The sequence below is a fragment of the Mustela putorius genome, unplaced genomic scaffold, assembly GCF_011764305.1.
Source record: "Mustela putorius furo isolate JIRA1106 unplaced genomic scaffold, ASM1176430v1.1 tig00000174_pilon_pilon_pilon, whole genome shotgun sequence".
In the NCBI taxonomy this organism is placed as follows: domain Eukaryota; kingdom Metazoa; phylum Chordata; class Mammalia; order Carnivora; family Mustelidae; genus Mustela; species Mustela putorius.
The window spans coordinates 18759094-18775973 of record NW_025421304.1 but is presented as its reverse complement, the minus strand read 5'-3'; the positions used below and the strand labels follow the sequence as shown (position 1 = coordinate 18775973).

At 56.1% G+C, this 16880-nt stretch overlaps 2 protein-coding genes across 7 annotated transcripts in view; both read right to left on the bottom strand.

The window, feature by feature from the left end:
- Positions 1-5166, bottom strand: SETD6 (SET domain containing 6, protein lysine methyltransferase). The gene is made up of 9 exons (XM_013052170.2): positions 4131-5166; positions 3834-3935; positions 3604-3748; positions 3385-3526; positions 3057-3251; positions 2811-2931; positions 1378-1558; positions 1074-1216; positions 1-926 (listed from the first exon to the last, which is right to left on the bottom strand). Exons 1-9 carry the CDS (start codon positions 4155-4157, stop codon positions 621-623), a joined length of 1362 nt encoding a protein of 453 aa, XP_012907624.1. The 5' UTR covers positions 4158-5166; the 3' UTR covers positions 1-620.
- Positions 5167-5502: 336 nt separating this feature from the next.
- The window catches only part of NDRG4 (NDRG family member 4), a 41256-nt gene continuing 29878 nt past the window's right edge, over positions 5503-16880 (bottom strand). For 4 of the 6 annotated variants that reach the window (XM_045076133.1, XM_004744282.2, XM_004744285.3 and 1 more), the window contains 14 exons: positions 15551-15656; positions 15210-15330; positions 15058-15120; positions 14857-14917; positions 13225-13311; positions 13060-13116; positions 12581-12684; positions 11684-11740; positions 11548-11599; positions 10550-10597; positions 10321-10356; positions 10161-10212; positions 8749-8787; positions 5503-7900 (listed from right to left, as the gene is read on the bottom strand). In XM_045076133.1, the coding sequence (XP_044932068.1) occupies positions 7746-7900; positions 8749-8787; positions 10161-10212; positions 10321-10356; positions 10550-10597; positions 11548-11599; positions 11684-11740; positions 12581-12684; positions 13060-13116; positions 13225-13311; positions 14857-14917; positions 15058-15120; positions 15210-15330; positions 15551-15656 (1038 nt within the window). In that variant the 3' untranslated portion in view covers positions 5503-7745. The remainder of the gene's footprint in view (positions 7901-8748; positions 8788-10160; positions 10213-10320; positions 10357-10549; positions 10598-11547; positions 11600-11683; positions 11741-12580; positions 12685-13059; positions 13117-13224; positions 13312-14856; positions 14918-15057; positions 15121-15209; positions 15331-15550; positions 15657-16880) is intronic. The other 2 variants (XM_013052164.2, XM_004744287.2) reach the window with 1 other exon arrangement.

Genomic DNA, 16880 nt, shown 5'->3' with positions numbered 1-16880 from the left:
TTTTTCATAGCCTTTCTCCTTGTGGGATTTTGATATATTTAAAATTTATGCCACCTAAAAAATACCTTACCTTTGATTGTCAAGTTCTATGGCCACAGAGGACAAAAAAGTTCAAGATTAAATAGAAATTTTAACAAGTAAGGTCTGAATGTCATTGGTGTCTTATCTTAGGGTTCCTTCCCTTAAGGTTGAGCTGTGCCATCGCCATACAGCTCATCAAACCCTCAAACAGGAAACAGTCTTGGAGGGAAGAAGCTTGCTCAAAGTAGACCCAGGTCTACTTTAAAGTCCATGACCTTAACTACTTACTAAAGACCAAGACCTTACTACTGTTACATTTCTGCTAACTCTAGTTCAGACTGAGAACAAAGCAGTTAAATGATTCATTGGTCTTAGTAACCATCAGCAGTTTCCAATTTTAAAGACTGTGCCCAGTCTTCAAACGGTTAGCCTTACCTCAGAGTTAACCCTAACATACCACCTTTGCTGCTTTTCCTTTTGGCACTTAATGAAAGGAAAAGTGAAGCAGAAGATCCAAATTCTCATTTTTTTCAAGCATCAGTGAATATTAGCTTAGAATAAAGTTCTTGTCGATATTTCTTCAGGCAACACAAAACCTGCTAACTTGTCAGTTCCAACAACTGGTGTAAGATCATCTTCTGACCATAGCGAACCTGCAAGGCCTGCTGTTCCCTCCAGCTCAGTTTGGTGTACACCTCCTTGTTACCTAGTAAATCTTGTTCAGATTTTAAGTCTGTGGCATAGTTTTGCAGGGTCAACAAAACACTGTCCCGAAGAAGCTGTCTCCATGATGCTTTGAGTTTCGGGATATTTGTGATTGTCAGGCTGTCCTCTTCCCTTTTATTATCTCCCCATCCATCCTGGTCTTTAAACTCTCTGAACTCCTCAGGAGACATGCACAGTACCTAGAAGCAATCATTGGGCCCTTTAATTGTGTATTTCTAAATTTAGAGAAGCCTATCTCGACAGCATTTAAGTGTGTTCTCCCTCCGTTCCATGTTTCCTTTCTCATCTAAGCTCTAAATATTTTTTGGCTATTCTCAGCCCTTTACCTTGAGTGTAGAGGTCAGTTCCTCTTCAGTGAGTATCTCCTCACGCCCAATCACAAAGGCTCCCTCTTCCCCAACCATCTCCAGTTTACATAAGAAATCCCAGCGTTCATAGAGTAGGAGCTTTTCAGCTTCAGCTTTTGTTCCTGTAGACGGTAATAGTGTTAATGTCTCCATATATCCAGCAGTTCTTCTTCTTATCTACTACCCAGTTTCCAAAGAATGGGGCAGCTGCTATTTAAGAGCACCTGGGGTGGGCAGAGACCTATCCACTGGTGTCGCAAGATTGCATCAACCAGACACTCACCCTGTAATGCTGCTTCACGAACTGTCACCATCTGAATGTCAGCTGTGTCATCCGTGTTGTCAGGATATGGTTCAACAAAACCATACATATGAATCAGTTGCCAATTAGCCATTTGCCCGTAAGTGTTGAAAATTTCATGGCCTTTAGGAATGGGCTGAGTGGCCACCATCCGAAGACAATTCTGGGGTGGAAGGGAGAAGCTGGGACTAGGCCCTTCCCTGGCCAGCCCCATGAAGATTAATTCCCTCTTCGGAAGATCTTCCCAGTGGGTACAGTTCAGCACTGGAATTGACGATACGCCTACCCACATTTTACTTTTAGTTCCTATTAAAGTCCTGTATAGGCATACCTCAGATTGTATAGGATCGGTTCCACACCACCACAAAAAAGCAAATACTGTTTAAAAAAAAAAATGAGTCAAATGAACTTTTTTGTGTCCCAGTGCACATAAAATGTATTTCAAAAAACAGCTTTTTTGCTAAACAGTGCTAACCACCACCTGAGCTTTCTGGGAGTTTTATTTACTGATCAGATCACCAAAACAAATATAGTAATAATGGGAACTTTTGAAATATTGCAATTCTTACAATTTTAATTCTTCCCAAAATAGGACACAGAGTCCTGAAACAAGAGGGTACCTGGGTGGTTCAGCCGTTAAGATTCTGCCTTCGGTTCAGGTCATGATCCCAGGGTCCTGGGATCGAGCCTTGCATCAGGCTCCCTGTTTAGCAGGAAGCCTGCTGCTCCCAAAGGGGGGGAAAAATGGCACCGATAGACTTGCTCAACACAGGGTTGCCACAAACCTTCAATTTGTAAAAAGCACAGTATCTGAGGTGAAATATGCCTATACAGTAGAATCAAAGAGTTGAGACTTACAAAAGGTCAAGTTCAGCCTCACTGCTTTATTAGGTGAATCTCTGCTCAGTCACCTGCAGTACTTAGAAAAAAGCTGCTTGTTCTTAGAAAGGAACAATTAAACCCCAAGTGAAAATGGCAGAGGGGAGGCCAGGATTAAAAACAGCCATTCCCTAATTCCATAAACTTCATCTTTTCTTACAACATTCCACTTAGTAAATGGAATTGCTACAACCCTGGTATTATCTTTGACCTGATGTATGCCCATCCGCTTCCCCTCCCTGCTTCTCCCCACGAAGTACTGACAGTATAGCCAACCTCTGACACCAAGAAAATGATGGCAGTAGCTTAGAAAAATAACCACAACTTTCTTTGCAGGTATTGAGGTTTTGTGTTTCAACTGTTCGGAATATGCAAACAACCTACATCACAAGAAAATCTAACTTCATCTCTGTTTTTACCATGAGGAGAACGGGCCCCACTTAGCCTCTCAGACCAGCACAAATGACAAGCACTGGTTTGAATCAAATGCCTGATCATCAGTGCACATAAGAACAGTAACAGAGGGAGGCACTCACTGGAGAGTATTCTAGATTGGCATTATGATTGGCTAAATGGTTTAGTATGTCTGCAGCAGGCACCATCAAAGGGGAGTTTGGCTCCTTTTCATCCTCCTCTTCCTCCAGTGGTTCCTGAAAGCTGCCACAGAGAGAACTCTGCTAAAGCCCAGTGTAGGGTGAGAGACTGGGGTGCGGTTCGCCATTCTTTCCCCTCTTATCCCTCAATTCTAAAGGAAGAAAGTCCTTCAAGGTCTGCTCACTGACCTGTAGGCCATCACAAGAGCCACGAGCTGGCGGTAGAGTTCCAGGGAGCGAACCCTGGGGCTGAAAAGATCCGGGTGGGTTTCCATGAAGGGCAACACGATGGAATAGTACTCGCTGCGGATGTTGGCCAAGTCCTTCTCCACGGCCTCCGGTACACCTGTGCCCTGCAGCAGTCGCCTGCGCTCCTCCTCAGGCCTGCAGTGACACCCCACCCGAGTTCCCTTCACACACCCCACCGGGACTAGTGCCTGGGGACCCGGTCCCCGGCCAGGCCGGTTCGAGCCAGGCTCCGGTGCTGGTGCTCCCCACCCCCTACTAAGGCGCTCACCAGAACATGGGGTGCTCCAATCGGCCCAGCTCCGGCCAGAGCGCAAAGTAGGGGCTCCAGGGCGAGGCCGGGGCCTGCAGCTCGTGCAGCAGCGCCAGCAGCAGCGGCACCCAGCCCGACTGGCTCTGCAGCGCGCCTCGCTCTGAGGGAGACACGGAGGTGAAAACCCGCGCAGCTGCGCGGCCCGCCTCCCCGTCGCGTCCCCGCCGGCGCACCCACCTCGCTCCAGCAGGCCGCCAATGGAGCAGGTGTGCTGCGAAAGGAGGGCGGCCCGCGGCACGGCGAACAGCAGCTCCCCGGGCCGCACGCTCTCCCGGGCCACCATGCCGTAACCGGCCACCGTTCCCTGCCGGCTCACCGCCACCTGGACCGGGGAGCCGCGGGTCAGAGAAGGCGTGCGCCCCGCCCCCACCGCCGCGTACGCCAGCCCGCAGCCCCCGCCTCTTCACCTTGGGACTCAACTCCAGCCCAACCTGCCGGCACCAGCTCAGGAAACCGGGCACCGGGTCCGGGTCCGCGTCCGCGTCGCTGCCGCCCACAGGCTCCGCCACCTGGAACGAACCAGCGCCGTGGAAAGGGCCCGCCCGGGAGAACGCGCGGGACGCGGGAGCAGACCGAAGTGCGAGAGGAGGGAGGGTTCTCGGTAGGGGGAGGGGGCGCGGAGGGCAGCCAGGGTCCCCCGCAAGCGAGCGGAGCAGGGGAGCGGCGGAAAGGGGAGCGCCCCGCTCCCGTCTCCTGCGACTTACCCGCCGGCGCTTCGCCTCAGTCGCCATTGCCGAAGCCGCGCGCGTCAGGAGCGCTGCGCCGGCGTTGCCGCCGTTTCCGGCGCCTCTGGAGTCCCACAGAAGGCCCTTTGGGGGGCGGGGCCTACGTCCCCGCCCCGACGCCACGTGACGTTCGCCGGTGCCTCCGACGACGAGTAGGGAGTTGCACCTGGTCAAATCACTCCCCCGGGGAACGTTCTTCAGAAGCTCAGGAGTTCGCAGCTGGGTTTAGGAAACGGGCGGTCGGACGTCTCCCTGACTCGCCTCGAGCCTGGTTCCGAGCCAGGCCCAGCTCTCTCCCCTTTGTCTCCAAGAGCTGAGACATTTCGAAGAACAAAATTCAGTTTCTGGATACCAGCGCGAGGGCCTCCCGGGTGACCGGCTGTGGGCGCACCCAGGTGGGCGGCCAGCCTGCCTTCCTCATCGGGACTGGTCGTCAGCCAGGATAATCGAAGCTGTTCTTTGCGCAGAGCTGGGGTGCGCGCGCCTGCGTGCCCGGGCGCCGTGGGGCAGCTTGTGTGCGCTTCCGAGGGGCATGGGAAGGGTTCTCAGAACGGGAATAAACCACCTCTGCACGCACTCGCTGGTGTATCCCTGTTTTTCATCATACGCATATGGTGGGTTTTATTTTTATTTACGTGCTTTATTGACACGTAGCAGGAACGCTATGTTTATTGAGTTAATGAGTCAGAAGTGGTGGTTAAACATAGGAAAGTAGCATGCTGTTAAGTTTAGAAAATGAAGCAGGGTTTTGAAGTCCTGCAATGCTAAAGCCAGCTCCTAGCTTGGCTGCTTCTTAGGGCAAATCCCTTATCCTGAGCTCCGTTTCTTCACCTGTGAAACTATGATTATTTATATCCAGTGGAATTAATGTAAGGATTGTAGGGACACCTGGGTAGCTTAGTTAAGCATCTGTCTTCAGCTGGAGGTCGGGTTCTCAAGGTCCTGGGATCGCCCAGCCCCGCTTTTCCCGCCACCCCGCCTGGCTCCTGCTTCTCCCTCCGCCTCCCCGCTTCCCCGCTCCATGGTCTCTCTCTCAAAAAAAAAAAAAAAAAAAAAAAAAGTAAGAATTAGTAAGATAATGTGAGGAGACCTGGAAATAAGTGGGGCACCTGGCTGGTTCATTTGGTAGAGCAGGTGACTCTTGATCACCCGGTGGTCCTGAGCTCTAACCCCAAGGTGGGGGTAGAGTTTTAGGAAAACAAACAAACAAAAAAAACCCCAACAAAACTGGAAATAGAAACATGGATGGGAACTCCTGCGTTTTCAGTCCCACCTCAGCCCAAGAAGCACCAACCTCAAGGCTGCCTTTTCAAAAGCTTCCTGTGATGGGCCTGACGTCACCATACTCGAATTCTTCTTCATTTCTTTATTAGTTTGCCAGCACAGTTAACTTTCTACTTTGACAAGGGTTTTATTTGTTTTACATTTTGTCATCTCAAAGTTTCATGACATCAGCCACTGGAATACACAAAATTAGGTTCTTCACTTTATACAGAGAGGAAAATAACTCCATTAAAAGTTCACTTTGACCAAAGAGACAACCTCCGATGGAAAACCACACGCAGGAAGACCCAATATACATATATATATATATAATGTATAGATATTTATAGATATCTCATCTGAAAGAACACAGGAAAAAAAAAATCCAAGGTCTGCAGCGCTATCTACAATAAGAGAGATTAATTCTACCAGCTTTTCAAACAGTCACATTTGATATTCAAAGGAAGCACGTGAGTGAATAGAACTGGGGACAGACTAACACTCCACCAGGCTCTAGAGCAGTCTAGTAATGGCTTAAGATTCTAGAAGGGGGTCGGGGCGCCTGGGTGGCTCAGTGGTTTAAGCCGCTGCCTTCGGCTCAGGTCATGATCTCGGGGTCCTGGGATCGAGTCCCACATCGGGCTCTCTGCTCGGCAGGGAGCCTGCTTCTCTCTCTCTCTCTCTCTGCCAGCCTCTCTACCTACCTGTAATCTCTCTCTGTCAAATAAATAAATAAAATCTTTAAAAAAAAAAAAAAAAAAAAAAAGATTCTAGAAGGGGGTGATATGTGCCAAGGAAAGGTGGATGCAGGTGTCCGCTCAGCCTCAGCACCCCACACGCAACTGTCCCCTCCACAGCCCTGCAGTTCTCATTGCTCTCTCCCCTCTTGTTTCAGGTTGTGTGGCAACTGATTTAGGCCCCAAGACCAGTGGCTCTGGTTTCTGGGTCAGGAGATTCTCCCTGATAGTGTGGGTGGGTGGGATGTGTATGGCACAGGCCTGGGCTTCAGGTGAAAGCAGGAGACCAGGGTGTGTGGAGAGCTTTTCTCCTCTGCCTGGCCCCTGTTCACTTCGGCAACCTTCACTTCCCACCCCAGGACCCAGTAAGGCCCAGCCCACGCCACTCCAGACGTCCTGAGATGGCAGTGGGGGCCTGCAGAAGTCTCGCTACCTTAGACCATTTCTCTCCAAATAAACTCTCTTCTTTCTTAGTGATGTCCACAGAAAATACTGGCATAGCTTGACCAGGACCAGAGATAATACCATGTGTCTGGTGGTTCTGGACACACTGCTGTTGAGTGAATTGTCCTCCACGGAACCTGTGGGCAAAAACCTTGTCCTCCACGGAACTGGGACTCTCAGCCACCACTGTCTCCAGCCACATACTGGCTCCCGAAGGCAGACACCATGAAGTTCTTGGGTGCATCCAACCCTCCTGGGCTATCCCAGCATTTAAGCTCAGTCCCCAAATCAGGTCCCAATGGAGACAGAGGATCAGGCAACTTTCTACCTCTGGGCCTTGGCTCAGACACGGGCCAAGGCCAGGAGGTGGTGGAGTGTTTGGGCTAAGACAGTCTATGGGGTTCTTGCCTTTTAGGTCCTCTGTGTTCTGTCTTCCTTGGGCAGAGAAACCCTGTTTGGACCCTACCTGCCTGGCCCTACATCACCAGACCAGCCCAGAGAGCACCCGGAAAACTGCTGCCTGGTAGGAGCGCCCCCTTGTGGCTACGGTTCAGATGATTGTCATAAGTGCAAAAAGACAGAAACAGATGTGCTTGGTGGAGGAGATGGGGAGAAAGGGGCCTGCAGAGCTCCAGGATTCCTGCCTCCCAATGCCCCCCAGTGCCTCCTCCTGGTTGTCCCCTCAGTACCTGAGCTGGACCCTGTGGCTCCTGCTGTCCCAGCACACCACCTCAAAACCACGTGCCGTCTCCAACTGCCCGCCCGAGGGGGCCATCCCGTGCTTTCTTCAGTCTAGGATATTATCCTGGATCCTGCCCAGAGAAGCACTCAAACTCTCTCCTTAGCAAATCCCCTTCCTCCCTGTCCCCCGCCCTGACTGTGGGAAGTTGGAAGAGGGGGTCTAAGTCAGCCAAGGTGACAAGGTGAGTGAGCTGGGGGCGGGGAGGAGTGAGTCTCTCAAACCACCCGGAGACTGTTCTGCAGCATCTAGGATGGATCCCCTCATCCTTTTAACAAAAGAGAAGTAAACCCATTTCCTCCCCTTGGCCTTCACAAAAATAAACTAAAAGGAAAACGAGCCGGCGCGAGGATGGCAGTGGGACGTTGAGGTGGGCGGGGGCAGGTGGGTGTCTCTGCCGGGCCAAGGGCTTCAACAGGACACCTCCATGGTGTGATTGACCTGGCCCAGCCCCTCACTGCTCTCCGAGTGGGTGCAGGCCTGCGGGCGGCTGCCATCCACCGAGCTGGCACTGGTGAGAGATGCCGTACGAGAGCGGGCGAGGCGGGTCATGCTGGCCGAGGGCACTGTGGACAGAGATGGGAGCAGGCGTGAGGGTGGGCGGGCAGGGCTAGGGGCCGGCGGGTGGGACAAGGGTTGACGCAAGCGAAGCGGCCAGCCAGACCCGTTCTTCCAACGGCGCGGGGGCCCGTCTCAAGCCGCGGCTCTGGCATCTACCCTGTCAAGCCGGGGGCATGCATCACCAGCACCAGTGACTGAGCCCAAGAGGCGGGGGGCCGGGGGCCCCCGCAGAGGCCAGCAGGACCCATCTCATGACAGCTGGCCGGAGCTACGGCTAGAGCAGCGTGGTTGGACTGGGGCCCCCTGAGCTGGTGCGGGGATGGACAGATTTCCCACGATGCCTCCCTCAAGAGGATGACGGGACAGGGGAGCACGACTACTTCTGTCAAGGTGGACAAGGTGCAGAGGCCACAGACTGCCTTAAATCCAGTTTCTGTCTGTACTCAGAGTTGCACAAACAAGACTCTTAGGGCGAATTCCACCTTCCTGAATGCAACTGGCCATCCATCCAGCTCGGGCTTGGCCGGACACCCCTGCTCCCAGGGCTAGGCCTGGGCTTCCGCTCTGTGAGGCTCTGGTTCCAACAGCCCGAGCTCTGAAAGCCACACGGCCCACGGCATCCCATAAGCCAGACTGCTCTAAACCCCAGCCACTCTAGAGCCTGAACGGAGGACACAACCCACTGGAGTCCAGAATCTGTGACAAAGCAGGACTCTTTCAGACTTTGGAGGCAAGCAGGACACAAGAAAGTTCCCAAGCCCAGCAAGATGAGGCCCGGCTGCAGCACCGCACAGAGGAAGGAGCAGGGGGTTGTGGGGCAGGGGTCCATGCATGGGAGGGGGCACAGGGCTACCTGCTCCTCCACTCAGCCTTCGGTCCTTCAAGTATGCAACTAAGAGAGAAGACAGAGCCAGAAGGGTGGGGGGTGGGGGTAGGGGAGACACAGAACTCGGGTGAAGAGCGTGGCCCCACAAGGCCAGGGAGAGGAGACAACAGGACAGGTACAGAGCAGGCCGGGCCGGACCACAGCCTCAGGAAGCCCACTCCTGCCCGCCCACCGAAGCAGCCCCTGAGGGAGCCCAAACGCCACGCTGGGGACACTCCTCTTGCCCCCACTTCTCTAGTCTGGGCTGTGGCCTCATGGCGAGAGGGGCTTTGGGGCCCATATCCCTAGCAGCAGCACTCTCCCCCTTCTTCTGGGCCTCAGTCTCCCCAGGCCCAGACTGGGGGAGGCCTGTACCACCTCCTAAATCCTGCCCGGCTTTTGGGCTGCCCGACGACATTTTTCACAGGGCCCTGAGAACAGGTCCCAGCCACCCATCCCTCAGACGTTTGCTGGGAGCTCCTGGAGCTCAGGCCTAGCCTCAGAGCTCCTGCTGTGTCCCTCTGTTGGCTTGGGCCTCTCTTTGCCCTACTTCTCCCCAGAGAGGCTGGCAGGCCCACTTCTGGCTGGGCCCCCAGCCAGAAAGACAGTCTTCCTTCCCTGTCTTTCCACAGAGGCACAAGCTCCAGAGGCTGAAGGCTGGGGGGAGACACAAATTCAGGGAGAGGAGTTCCAGCAGGAGAGCCAGGTATATTGGTGGGGGCGGGGGGGGGGTCAAGGAGATGAGAAGTTGTGTGCGTGCACGTGTGTGTGCGTGTGGGCTGGAGGCACTCCTGAATAGTCTGGGCATCTCATCCCTGCTAAGAGGCAGTCGGCAGAGGGGAGGAGGGTGGCCATTGCCACCCTACAGCCCCTATTACCTTGGGGTCTTCACCCGTGCCGCCCCCAGGTTCAGCTGCCTTTAGCTGTCCCACATGTTTTCCTCCACATGTTTCCCCCTCTGACGCCCCCGATACCATGCCACCCTGTGGCAAAAGCCCTTCTCAGGTGCTGTGGGTCTGGCAGGGGAGCGGGTGGTGTGCAGGACTCAGCTTTACGTGGGCTTCGTGGGCAGGACCCAGCCCCAGGCTCCGGTCCCCCAGGCCTGAAGAAGAGCCTACCGCCCCACATTGCCATGAGAACAGTGTCCCAAAGCCTCCCAGAGGGCACAGGAGAGCCCGACACAGCCTGGGATCACCTCCTCACAACTCAGATGGAGACTACCTGGAGTCCCCAGTCATGGTGAGAATGTGTGGGGAGACGCGCGGCCTCCAGGCCCGGCGAACACAGAAGTCACACGCCAGCAGGCTGCTCGCCATCACCCCACACGGTGTGGCAGCCCCCTTCTGTTGTCTGCCCCCCGCCCCACGCTTCTAGGGCAGGGTCGGGGGAGGTTGACTTACTGTAGCCCATGCCTTGCAGGAAGTATTTGAAGGCCTCAGTCAGCTTCCCTGGCTGCGGGACAGAGAGAAAGTCACGTGCTTTGATTGGCTGCCTGAGACTGGGGAGAAGGGAAGCCTCCCGCACCGGCCTACATAAGGGAAGGAGGGCCAGGAGTCTCACCTGTGTGACTTGGGGGAGTCCCCCGGAATCTGCCATCTGCAGGGAAGAGAGGGGGGGTGAGCTGAGCAGGGGTCATCCCACACCTTGCCCAGGCCCTGTATACCTAAATAGGCTGCCCTGAGCAGACACACTGTCCGCTCCTGCCTCGGATGGGACCCCAGGCACCCCCCACTCCGAGGGTGGGCCCTTGGCTGGGGAGCTGGCCTCCAGCAGGGGAGGAAGGCCTCACCTTCAGGAAGGTCGTGGTGGTCGGATCCAGCTTGGAGTTGCACTCCACCTAAGGACAAGGTCAGCAGAGTAAGGCAGCCCCGGCCCTGGGGGAGTCCCCTAGCCCCAGTTGCTAAGGCAGGTTCTGGTCCCAAAGCTGGGAAGCTCTACTGGTGAGGGAGGGCATGCAGGCTGCCTTCAGAAAGTTCCAGCCCCTCCAATCAGGAAGCGGTGCCCCACCCCCACCCCGAGGGACCTGACAACCCTGGACTCCACTCACAACTGCTGGCAGGGCAGGAATGGGGCAGGGGCTGGGCCATGTCTTTACAGGAAGCTGGGGCCACCTCGCCGGGCGTGGCTGGGAGAGCTCCAGGGCCCACAGGGGTCAGGCGGTGAGATGAGGGAGGGTCAAGGATCGTTAAGAGATGGGGCGGAGGCGGAGGGGGGGTGCTCTGCCTGGGTCCAGACAGTCTGGACCCTATTCCTACACCTATTCCTCCGGGCCCTGAGGCACAGGGAAGGTGTCCTTGTTTTGGGCACACTGGGGGCGGCCCCAGGTACTCCTGGACCTTGAGGGCTCTGTGCTAACGGGGACATGAAGCCTTGGGCTGCCTGCTTCCAGAGTTTCAGTGGGGAAGGTGATGATCCCCAAAGGCAACGGGAGCCATGGCTAGACCCAGGATGCACGTGCTCAGGGATTACTGCAGAGTGAATGAACCAGGCTGCAGAGGAGAGAGCTCAGTCTCTGGGCCTGAGGTCGGCAGAGACTGCGGTGGAGCTATACTGCTGGGAGGGACGGAGGGAGGGGGTGACTGGCAGGTGGTCCGGCCCCAGCTCCCTCCATCTACACGCCTCCCTCACCTGAAGGGTGGGCCTGCCTGGTGGAGATGCATGGCAAGATGGTGGGGAGGTGGGCTGAGAAGTCAACATCCAGGTCCTGGTCCTGCCGGCCAGAGGCCAATGATGCCTTTACTCCCGCCTCCCATACCCCCACTAGCCAGGGTGCAGTCCCTCACTCACCACCCCATCCTCAGCGGGTGCGTTGTCCCCCACCACCAGCATCACTGGGCAGCTGCAGACACAGAGGAAAAGGGCTGTCTGGCCTGGGCCGGGGGAGGAGGGGGCAGGGGCAGCCTGGGGGGCGCAGGGCACTCACCGGAGCGTCTTGGCATTGGGCACTGTTCCGGGCCGGTTAATGTCCAGGTCTCTGCGGCTGCAGAGAGAGAGGCAGAGTAGAGACAGGCAGCTCAGGATGGGATGCCAGGGATCGTGCGCACCAGGCCCCACCCCAGCATCCCACAATGGCAATAGGGCCTGACGTCCATGTCTGGGCCCAGAATTGGGTCTTATGGTTATTGAATTGTCTCAGCTATGGAAAAGGCCTCCCAGATCCCAGCTGACAGGGAGACAGGGATATAGCCTGCACAAATAGGGTGTCTTCAGGTGTGCCCTCATATGGGACTTCTCAGACCCCCCAATTCAGGCCAGGTGGGCCCTCAATTTGACTGTCGCTCCCCCTCTAAGCACGGCCCCAACATGTACCACTGCCCATGCATGCGGATCCAAGGTCAGAGAGGCAGAGCCTGGTCCTCTGGCTCTCCACTGTATAACCAGCACCACACATACAGCAGGAGCTTAATAAATGTTAGTAGGAGGAAGGAAGGAGGGAAGGCCAGTGGGCTCCAAGGAACACAGCCTGAAAACCGTGGGCTTCATCCAGCCTCCTCCCCACCTACAGATGTCAGCCCGGAGGTTCAGGCCGTGGGGGTCAGGGATGTTGCTGGCATCCCTCACCACCCCTGGCGGGACCGCAGTGCCCCACGGGAGAGGGCGTGGAAGAGCCCAAGCACCCGAGTCCGTCCACAGCCCTGCTCTCTGTCTGCCCTTCAAGGGGGGTGACTAGAGCCAGCAGTGACTCTTCTCAGAGCTGCGCCCAGCTGCCCACCTGCAGACTGGGGAGCGCACGTGTCTGGCCTGCCGCTTTCCCCGAGCCCCAGCAGAGCGAGCACTCAAGTGCCTGGGGCCACAGAGCTGAGCCCCACACCGCCCGTACCTGTTGTACATGTTCCAGAAGAGCTGCAGGTTGGCCTGGTTCACCACGTTCCCGATCTGCTGCCGGTAGCTCTGCACCAGCTCTGTGTTGTTCACCAGCTCCTCCTGGGCCCGGGGGACAGATAGGGGAGGTGCGTGGAGGGGAGCAGACAGACGGACAGACGGGGATGGGGTCTCAGAGGCGGCTTGCAGGTAGCACAGCCTGCAGCCTTCTTCCCATGGGGAGGATGGGGGCAGTGCCTCGTGGAGTGAGGGGAGGGCTCCATCCGGCAGTCAGAGGAGCAACCCCATCTGTCTCAGCCAAGCGGAGACAGGTCAGATGCGCCAGAACGCCCACCCAGACCTCCTCCTCTTGCCTGGCTGGGAGGGGGTACAAGCCCTGGGCACCCCAGAGAGTGGGTGGAACCAGGCCCTCTAGAGGCTCCCAAGACCCCCAGGTCAGCCCCCAGCGCAGCTCCCATGGGGGCCCCACCCCCTTACCTGGCTGAAGAGGTGAGATAGCACCGTGTCAGGTAAAGTGCTGGTGAGGCCAGAGAGCTGGGTGGGGGGGGCAGGGGGGGAGGCCGCGTGAGTGCAGCCCTTCCCCCGCACCACCCGCAGGGCGCTGTCAGCACCCGCACCCCTGTCTACCAGGACCACGCTCACCTTGGTGGCCGCCCAGTCGATCCAGCCTTTGCCGTTGGGGTCAATGTTCATCAGCACCAGCCCCTCCACCAGGTCGGGAAAGATGAGCTACGGTGAGAGGGAGACAGGGTGTGGGAGGCGGAAGGGTGTGGAGGGAGCCTGTCTTCCCACTCGGGCTCTAGGTGCCTGCCCTGCCTATGTCGCAGGTGGCTGGGGGGTCCGAGAAGAAGAGTCCCAGATGACTCAGGGCCCAGCCGGACCCCTGCCTGGGCTCCCCTGCCTAGGCTCCCTGCCTACGGTCCCGGCTGATCCTCCTCCTGCCCTCTTCCCCTCCCCTAACCTTTCACAATTCTTTGACTGATTTGGAATCTATGTCTGTGGCATTGTTTTCCACGCCTTTTAGTCAGTCTCTGACTATGTTGCTGATGTAAAACTGAGGAGTAAACATCTTCAACGAAGTATTCTGTTTCTTTGCTTTCACAGAGAAAAAAAACCCTAGTGAAGAAGGAAACCGACCTTTCCAAAGCCTGTGTTGTGTTCAAATGTAAAAGAGACTCGAATGATTTCTTCAGTGGAAAGCAGTGATATAGATACGATTCTGCTATCCTATCAGTGTTCCTGGGGCGGATGGGGAACGGTCGGCAGCTAACAAGCGGTAAGTGCCGAAATCCACACGGAGTTCAAAATGCATGGCCTTTTCTTTTGGAAAAAGAAGTATTTAAACAGAAAAAAATTTTTGAATCCTGAAAATTAAGTTTTTGTTTTCAGATATGAAAAGCCTATGGGCTCCTACTCAACGTGATGTTTCTGAAATGCAACTTCCTTTAAACCTTCCAAACTGGGGTGCCTGGGTGGCTCCGTCGGTTAAACGTCTGCCTTCAGCTCAGTTCATGATCCTGAGGTTGGGATCAAACCCCGCATGGGGTCCCTGCTCAGCCAAGAGTCTGCTTCTCTCCCTGCCTGCTGCTCCCCCTGCTTGTGCGCTTGCATCTCCAACAAATAAATAAAATCTTTAACATCAGAATGGCAACTAGAATGTCACATTTTTGAAAAAAAAAATTCTTCCAAACTTAACATAAGTGTAATTTTTGGTTAAGAAATGACTCCCATTTATGGGGCACCTGGGTGGCTCAGTGGGTTAAGCCTCTGCCTTCAGCTCAGGTCATGATCCCAGGGTCCTGGGATCGAGCCCCACATCAGGCTCTCTGCTCCGCAGGGAGCCTGCTTCCCTCTCTCTCTCTGCCTGCCTCTCTGCCTACTTGTGATCTCTGCCAAAAATCTTTGAAAAAAAAAAAAGAGAGAAATGTAAAAGGGTAAAAATTACCCTAATTAGTGTGTAAGTGATTAGGAAAATCCTTGCTTAGTGGCTAGACCAATTTGTTGTAGAGTTTGTGGCTCACAGATATTTGGGTTTGGGCTAATGGCTATGCAAGTTACCATTTATAGTCTTTTGAGGAAATGTATGGAAAAATAGCTTCTTTTTTTAAATCTCCTGGGATGAAAAAGAAAAAAAAAGGGGGGGATTTTCTAAGTGAAGAGGAAGTAGGGGGAGGGGGAGCAGCAGGAAGAAAGAGCCAATGTTCCTGTGGCTGTGGCTGAAGCGTTGCAGGGAGAGGCCAGCCCTGGGAGGGGGGTGGGAGGAGGGACACTCACGGCAAACTTGGCCAGCACGTAAGCTCCAGCTCCCACTCCGATGCCAATCACGTACTTGAACCTGGCGGAGAGCACGGCTGGTCACTCCAGGGCCAGGGAAGGTGCTGCCCGAGACTGCCCTCAGCTGGTGCCTGCTGGCCCTGCGGCGGCACGGGACACCCTCTGGCCCCCAGCCCAGGGAAGGGTCCCGGTGGGACTCACCCGAAGTGCTGCACCACGCTGGGGAGCATGGCTGCCAGCTGCTCCATGGAGGGGAACTGGTACCTGCGGGTGGAGCAGGCGGTCAGGGCCGGGCGCGGCCTGGACCACGGAGCCGGGGCGATCTGGAGTGGGGAGTGCTCCCTGGTACCTACCCCTGGGGAAACTGCGACGCCCCCACCTGCTGCCCGGGGGCGTCCACGTGGCACACCACGAAGTGCTTGGTGATCTCCTGCATGTCCTCGAAGTTGAAGAAGGTGTTGAAGCACAGCTTGTCTGCAAAGACACACGTGGCAGCTGTGGCTCAGCAAAGGGGTGGGGAGGCCTGCGGGCCTGAGAGGGAGGGAAGGTGGAGGTGACCCGCCTCGTGGTCCAGCAGGGACACCGAGGCCCAGACGGCGAAGGTCACAGAGCTGCGCGTGAGTGGGGACGTCGGCGGCCCTGTGGGGAAGGAGGGAAGGCCGAGGCAGGCAGGATGGGGCTGGGGTGCACTTACGATTGAGGCCCACGTCATGGTAGGTGAGGATGGCCGGGCGGTTCCCTTTGGGAGAGCCCCGGATCACCACATGCAGCAGGCCATAAGGTGTCTCAATGTCATGTTCCTGGAGGGAAAACAGCACAGGGGCAGCCCTTACTCCTGGCTGTGGTGGGGCCCCCCCACCTCCCAGCAGGGGGCATCTTAATCGCCTTGGTGGGGGGAGCACCCTTCCCGGATGGCTGGCATGCACAGGGAGGTCTGCTAACCAGTGGGGCGGCCTGCCACTGCCCAGGCCCTGCCACTCTCGGCCCTGCAGGGTCCAGTGACCCTCATTCTCTCCAAGTCACTGCAGCCCCCGCTCCAAGACAGCACGGCCACTCCAGCCTTCAGAATCCTTCAGGGATTCTGTGGAGTGAAGTGGCCACTCCACTCAGAATCCTTCAGGGCTGCTGCCGAAGGTCAGTGGCCTGGACAGCCCCACCTGAAATCTGCAGTCACACCCCCCACCCCCCCAGCCAAGCCCAGCCTCCGGCACCCACACTGTCGCTGGCTCCCACCTCCAGACTCTTGCTCACGTTTTTTCCTTCCACCTTGAATGCCCATCCCCGTGACCCCCAAGGCCTCGCTTCCGGCAGGGCGTGGTTAGAACCCAACCCCAAAGGCCTTCTGCAGTGACCACTCTGGGATCCTCTTGGTTCACTCCCTTGATTTTGTGGCTTGGGGTTGCCAGTCCTTTGAGAACAGGCGGTGGATGCTGTAGGAGGAGGCCGATGTTCGCAGGCATCCTTGAGCCTCGGGGAGGTGCCCTGGGGGCTGGTCTCTCTGCAAACTAGTCACTTTTGGCGGCTTGATGGTCAGACGCCAGGAGGGTCTGTCAGAGCTGAATTGACAGCCTTGCCCTGCACCACAGGTGTCAGTTTGCCCTGTGAGTGGGAGGTGGGGCTAAGGTCAAGGGCAGGAGTGACGGACCCCCAAATGTGTGCCAAGTGCCAAGCATGTTATGCATGCGTTTTCCACTTCTGCACGTGGAGAACACTTAGGTTCAGAGAGAAGCCAAATTCCTGCTCCTGATGGAAAAGGGGGAACTCAAGACAGGAGAAAGCTTCCTGGGGTCCCATCTTCCTGGGGTCTCATCTTCCTGGGTCAGGGCTCAGAGGACCCCTGTGTCTCAGCAGGGAATGACAAAGTGGCACCAACCCCACAGCCAAAGGCCAAACCCTGGGAGCCACAATTCTGCTGTGAGGCCTTGTTCAATAAACCTGATGTCCTCTAAGTGGGTCCAGGGCCACCACAGGCTCCCCCCATCCGAGACCTGTCCCCAGGGCCAACAAAACAAGGAACGCTTCCT

What these genes read in the sequence shown, in the direction of transcription:
- SETD6 (XM_013052170.2), bottom strand. Translation starts at nt 4,157, where the DNA reads ATGGCGACTGAGGCGAAGCGCCGGCGG. An exon ending in TTGGAGCACCCCATGTTCTG is followed by an intron (nt 3,252 to 3,384) that starts GTGAGCGCCTTA and finishes GTGTCACTGCAG; the next exon opens with GCCTGAGGAGGAGCGCAGGC. An exon ending in AACTGACCTCTACACTCAAG is followed by an intron (nt 927 to 1,073) that starts GTAAAGGGCTGA and finishes GATTGCTTCTAG; the next exon opens with GTACTGTGCATGTCTCCTGA.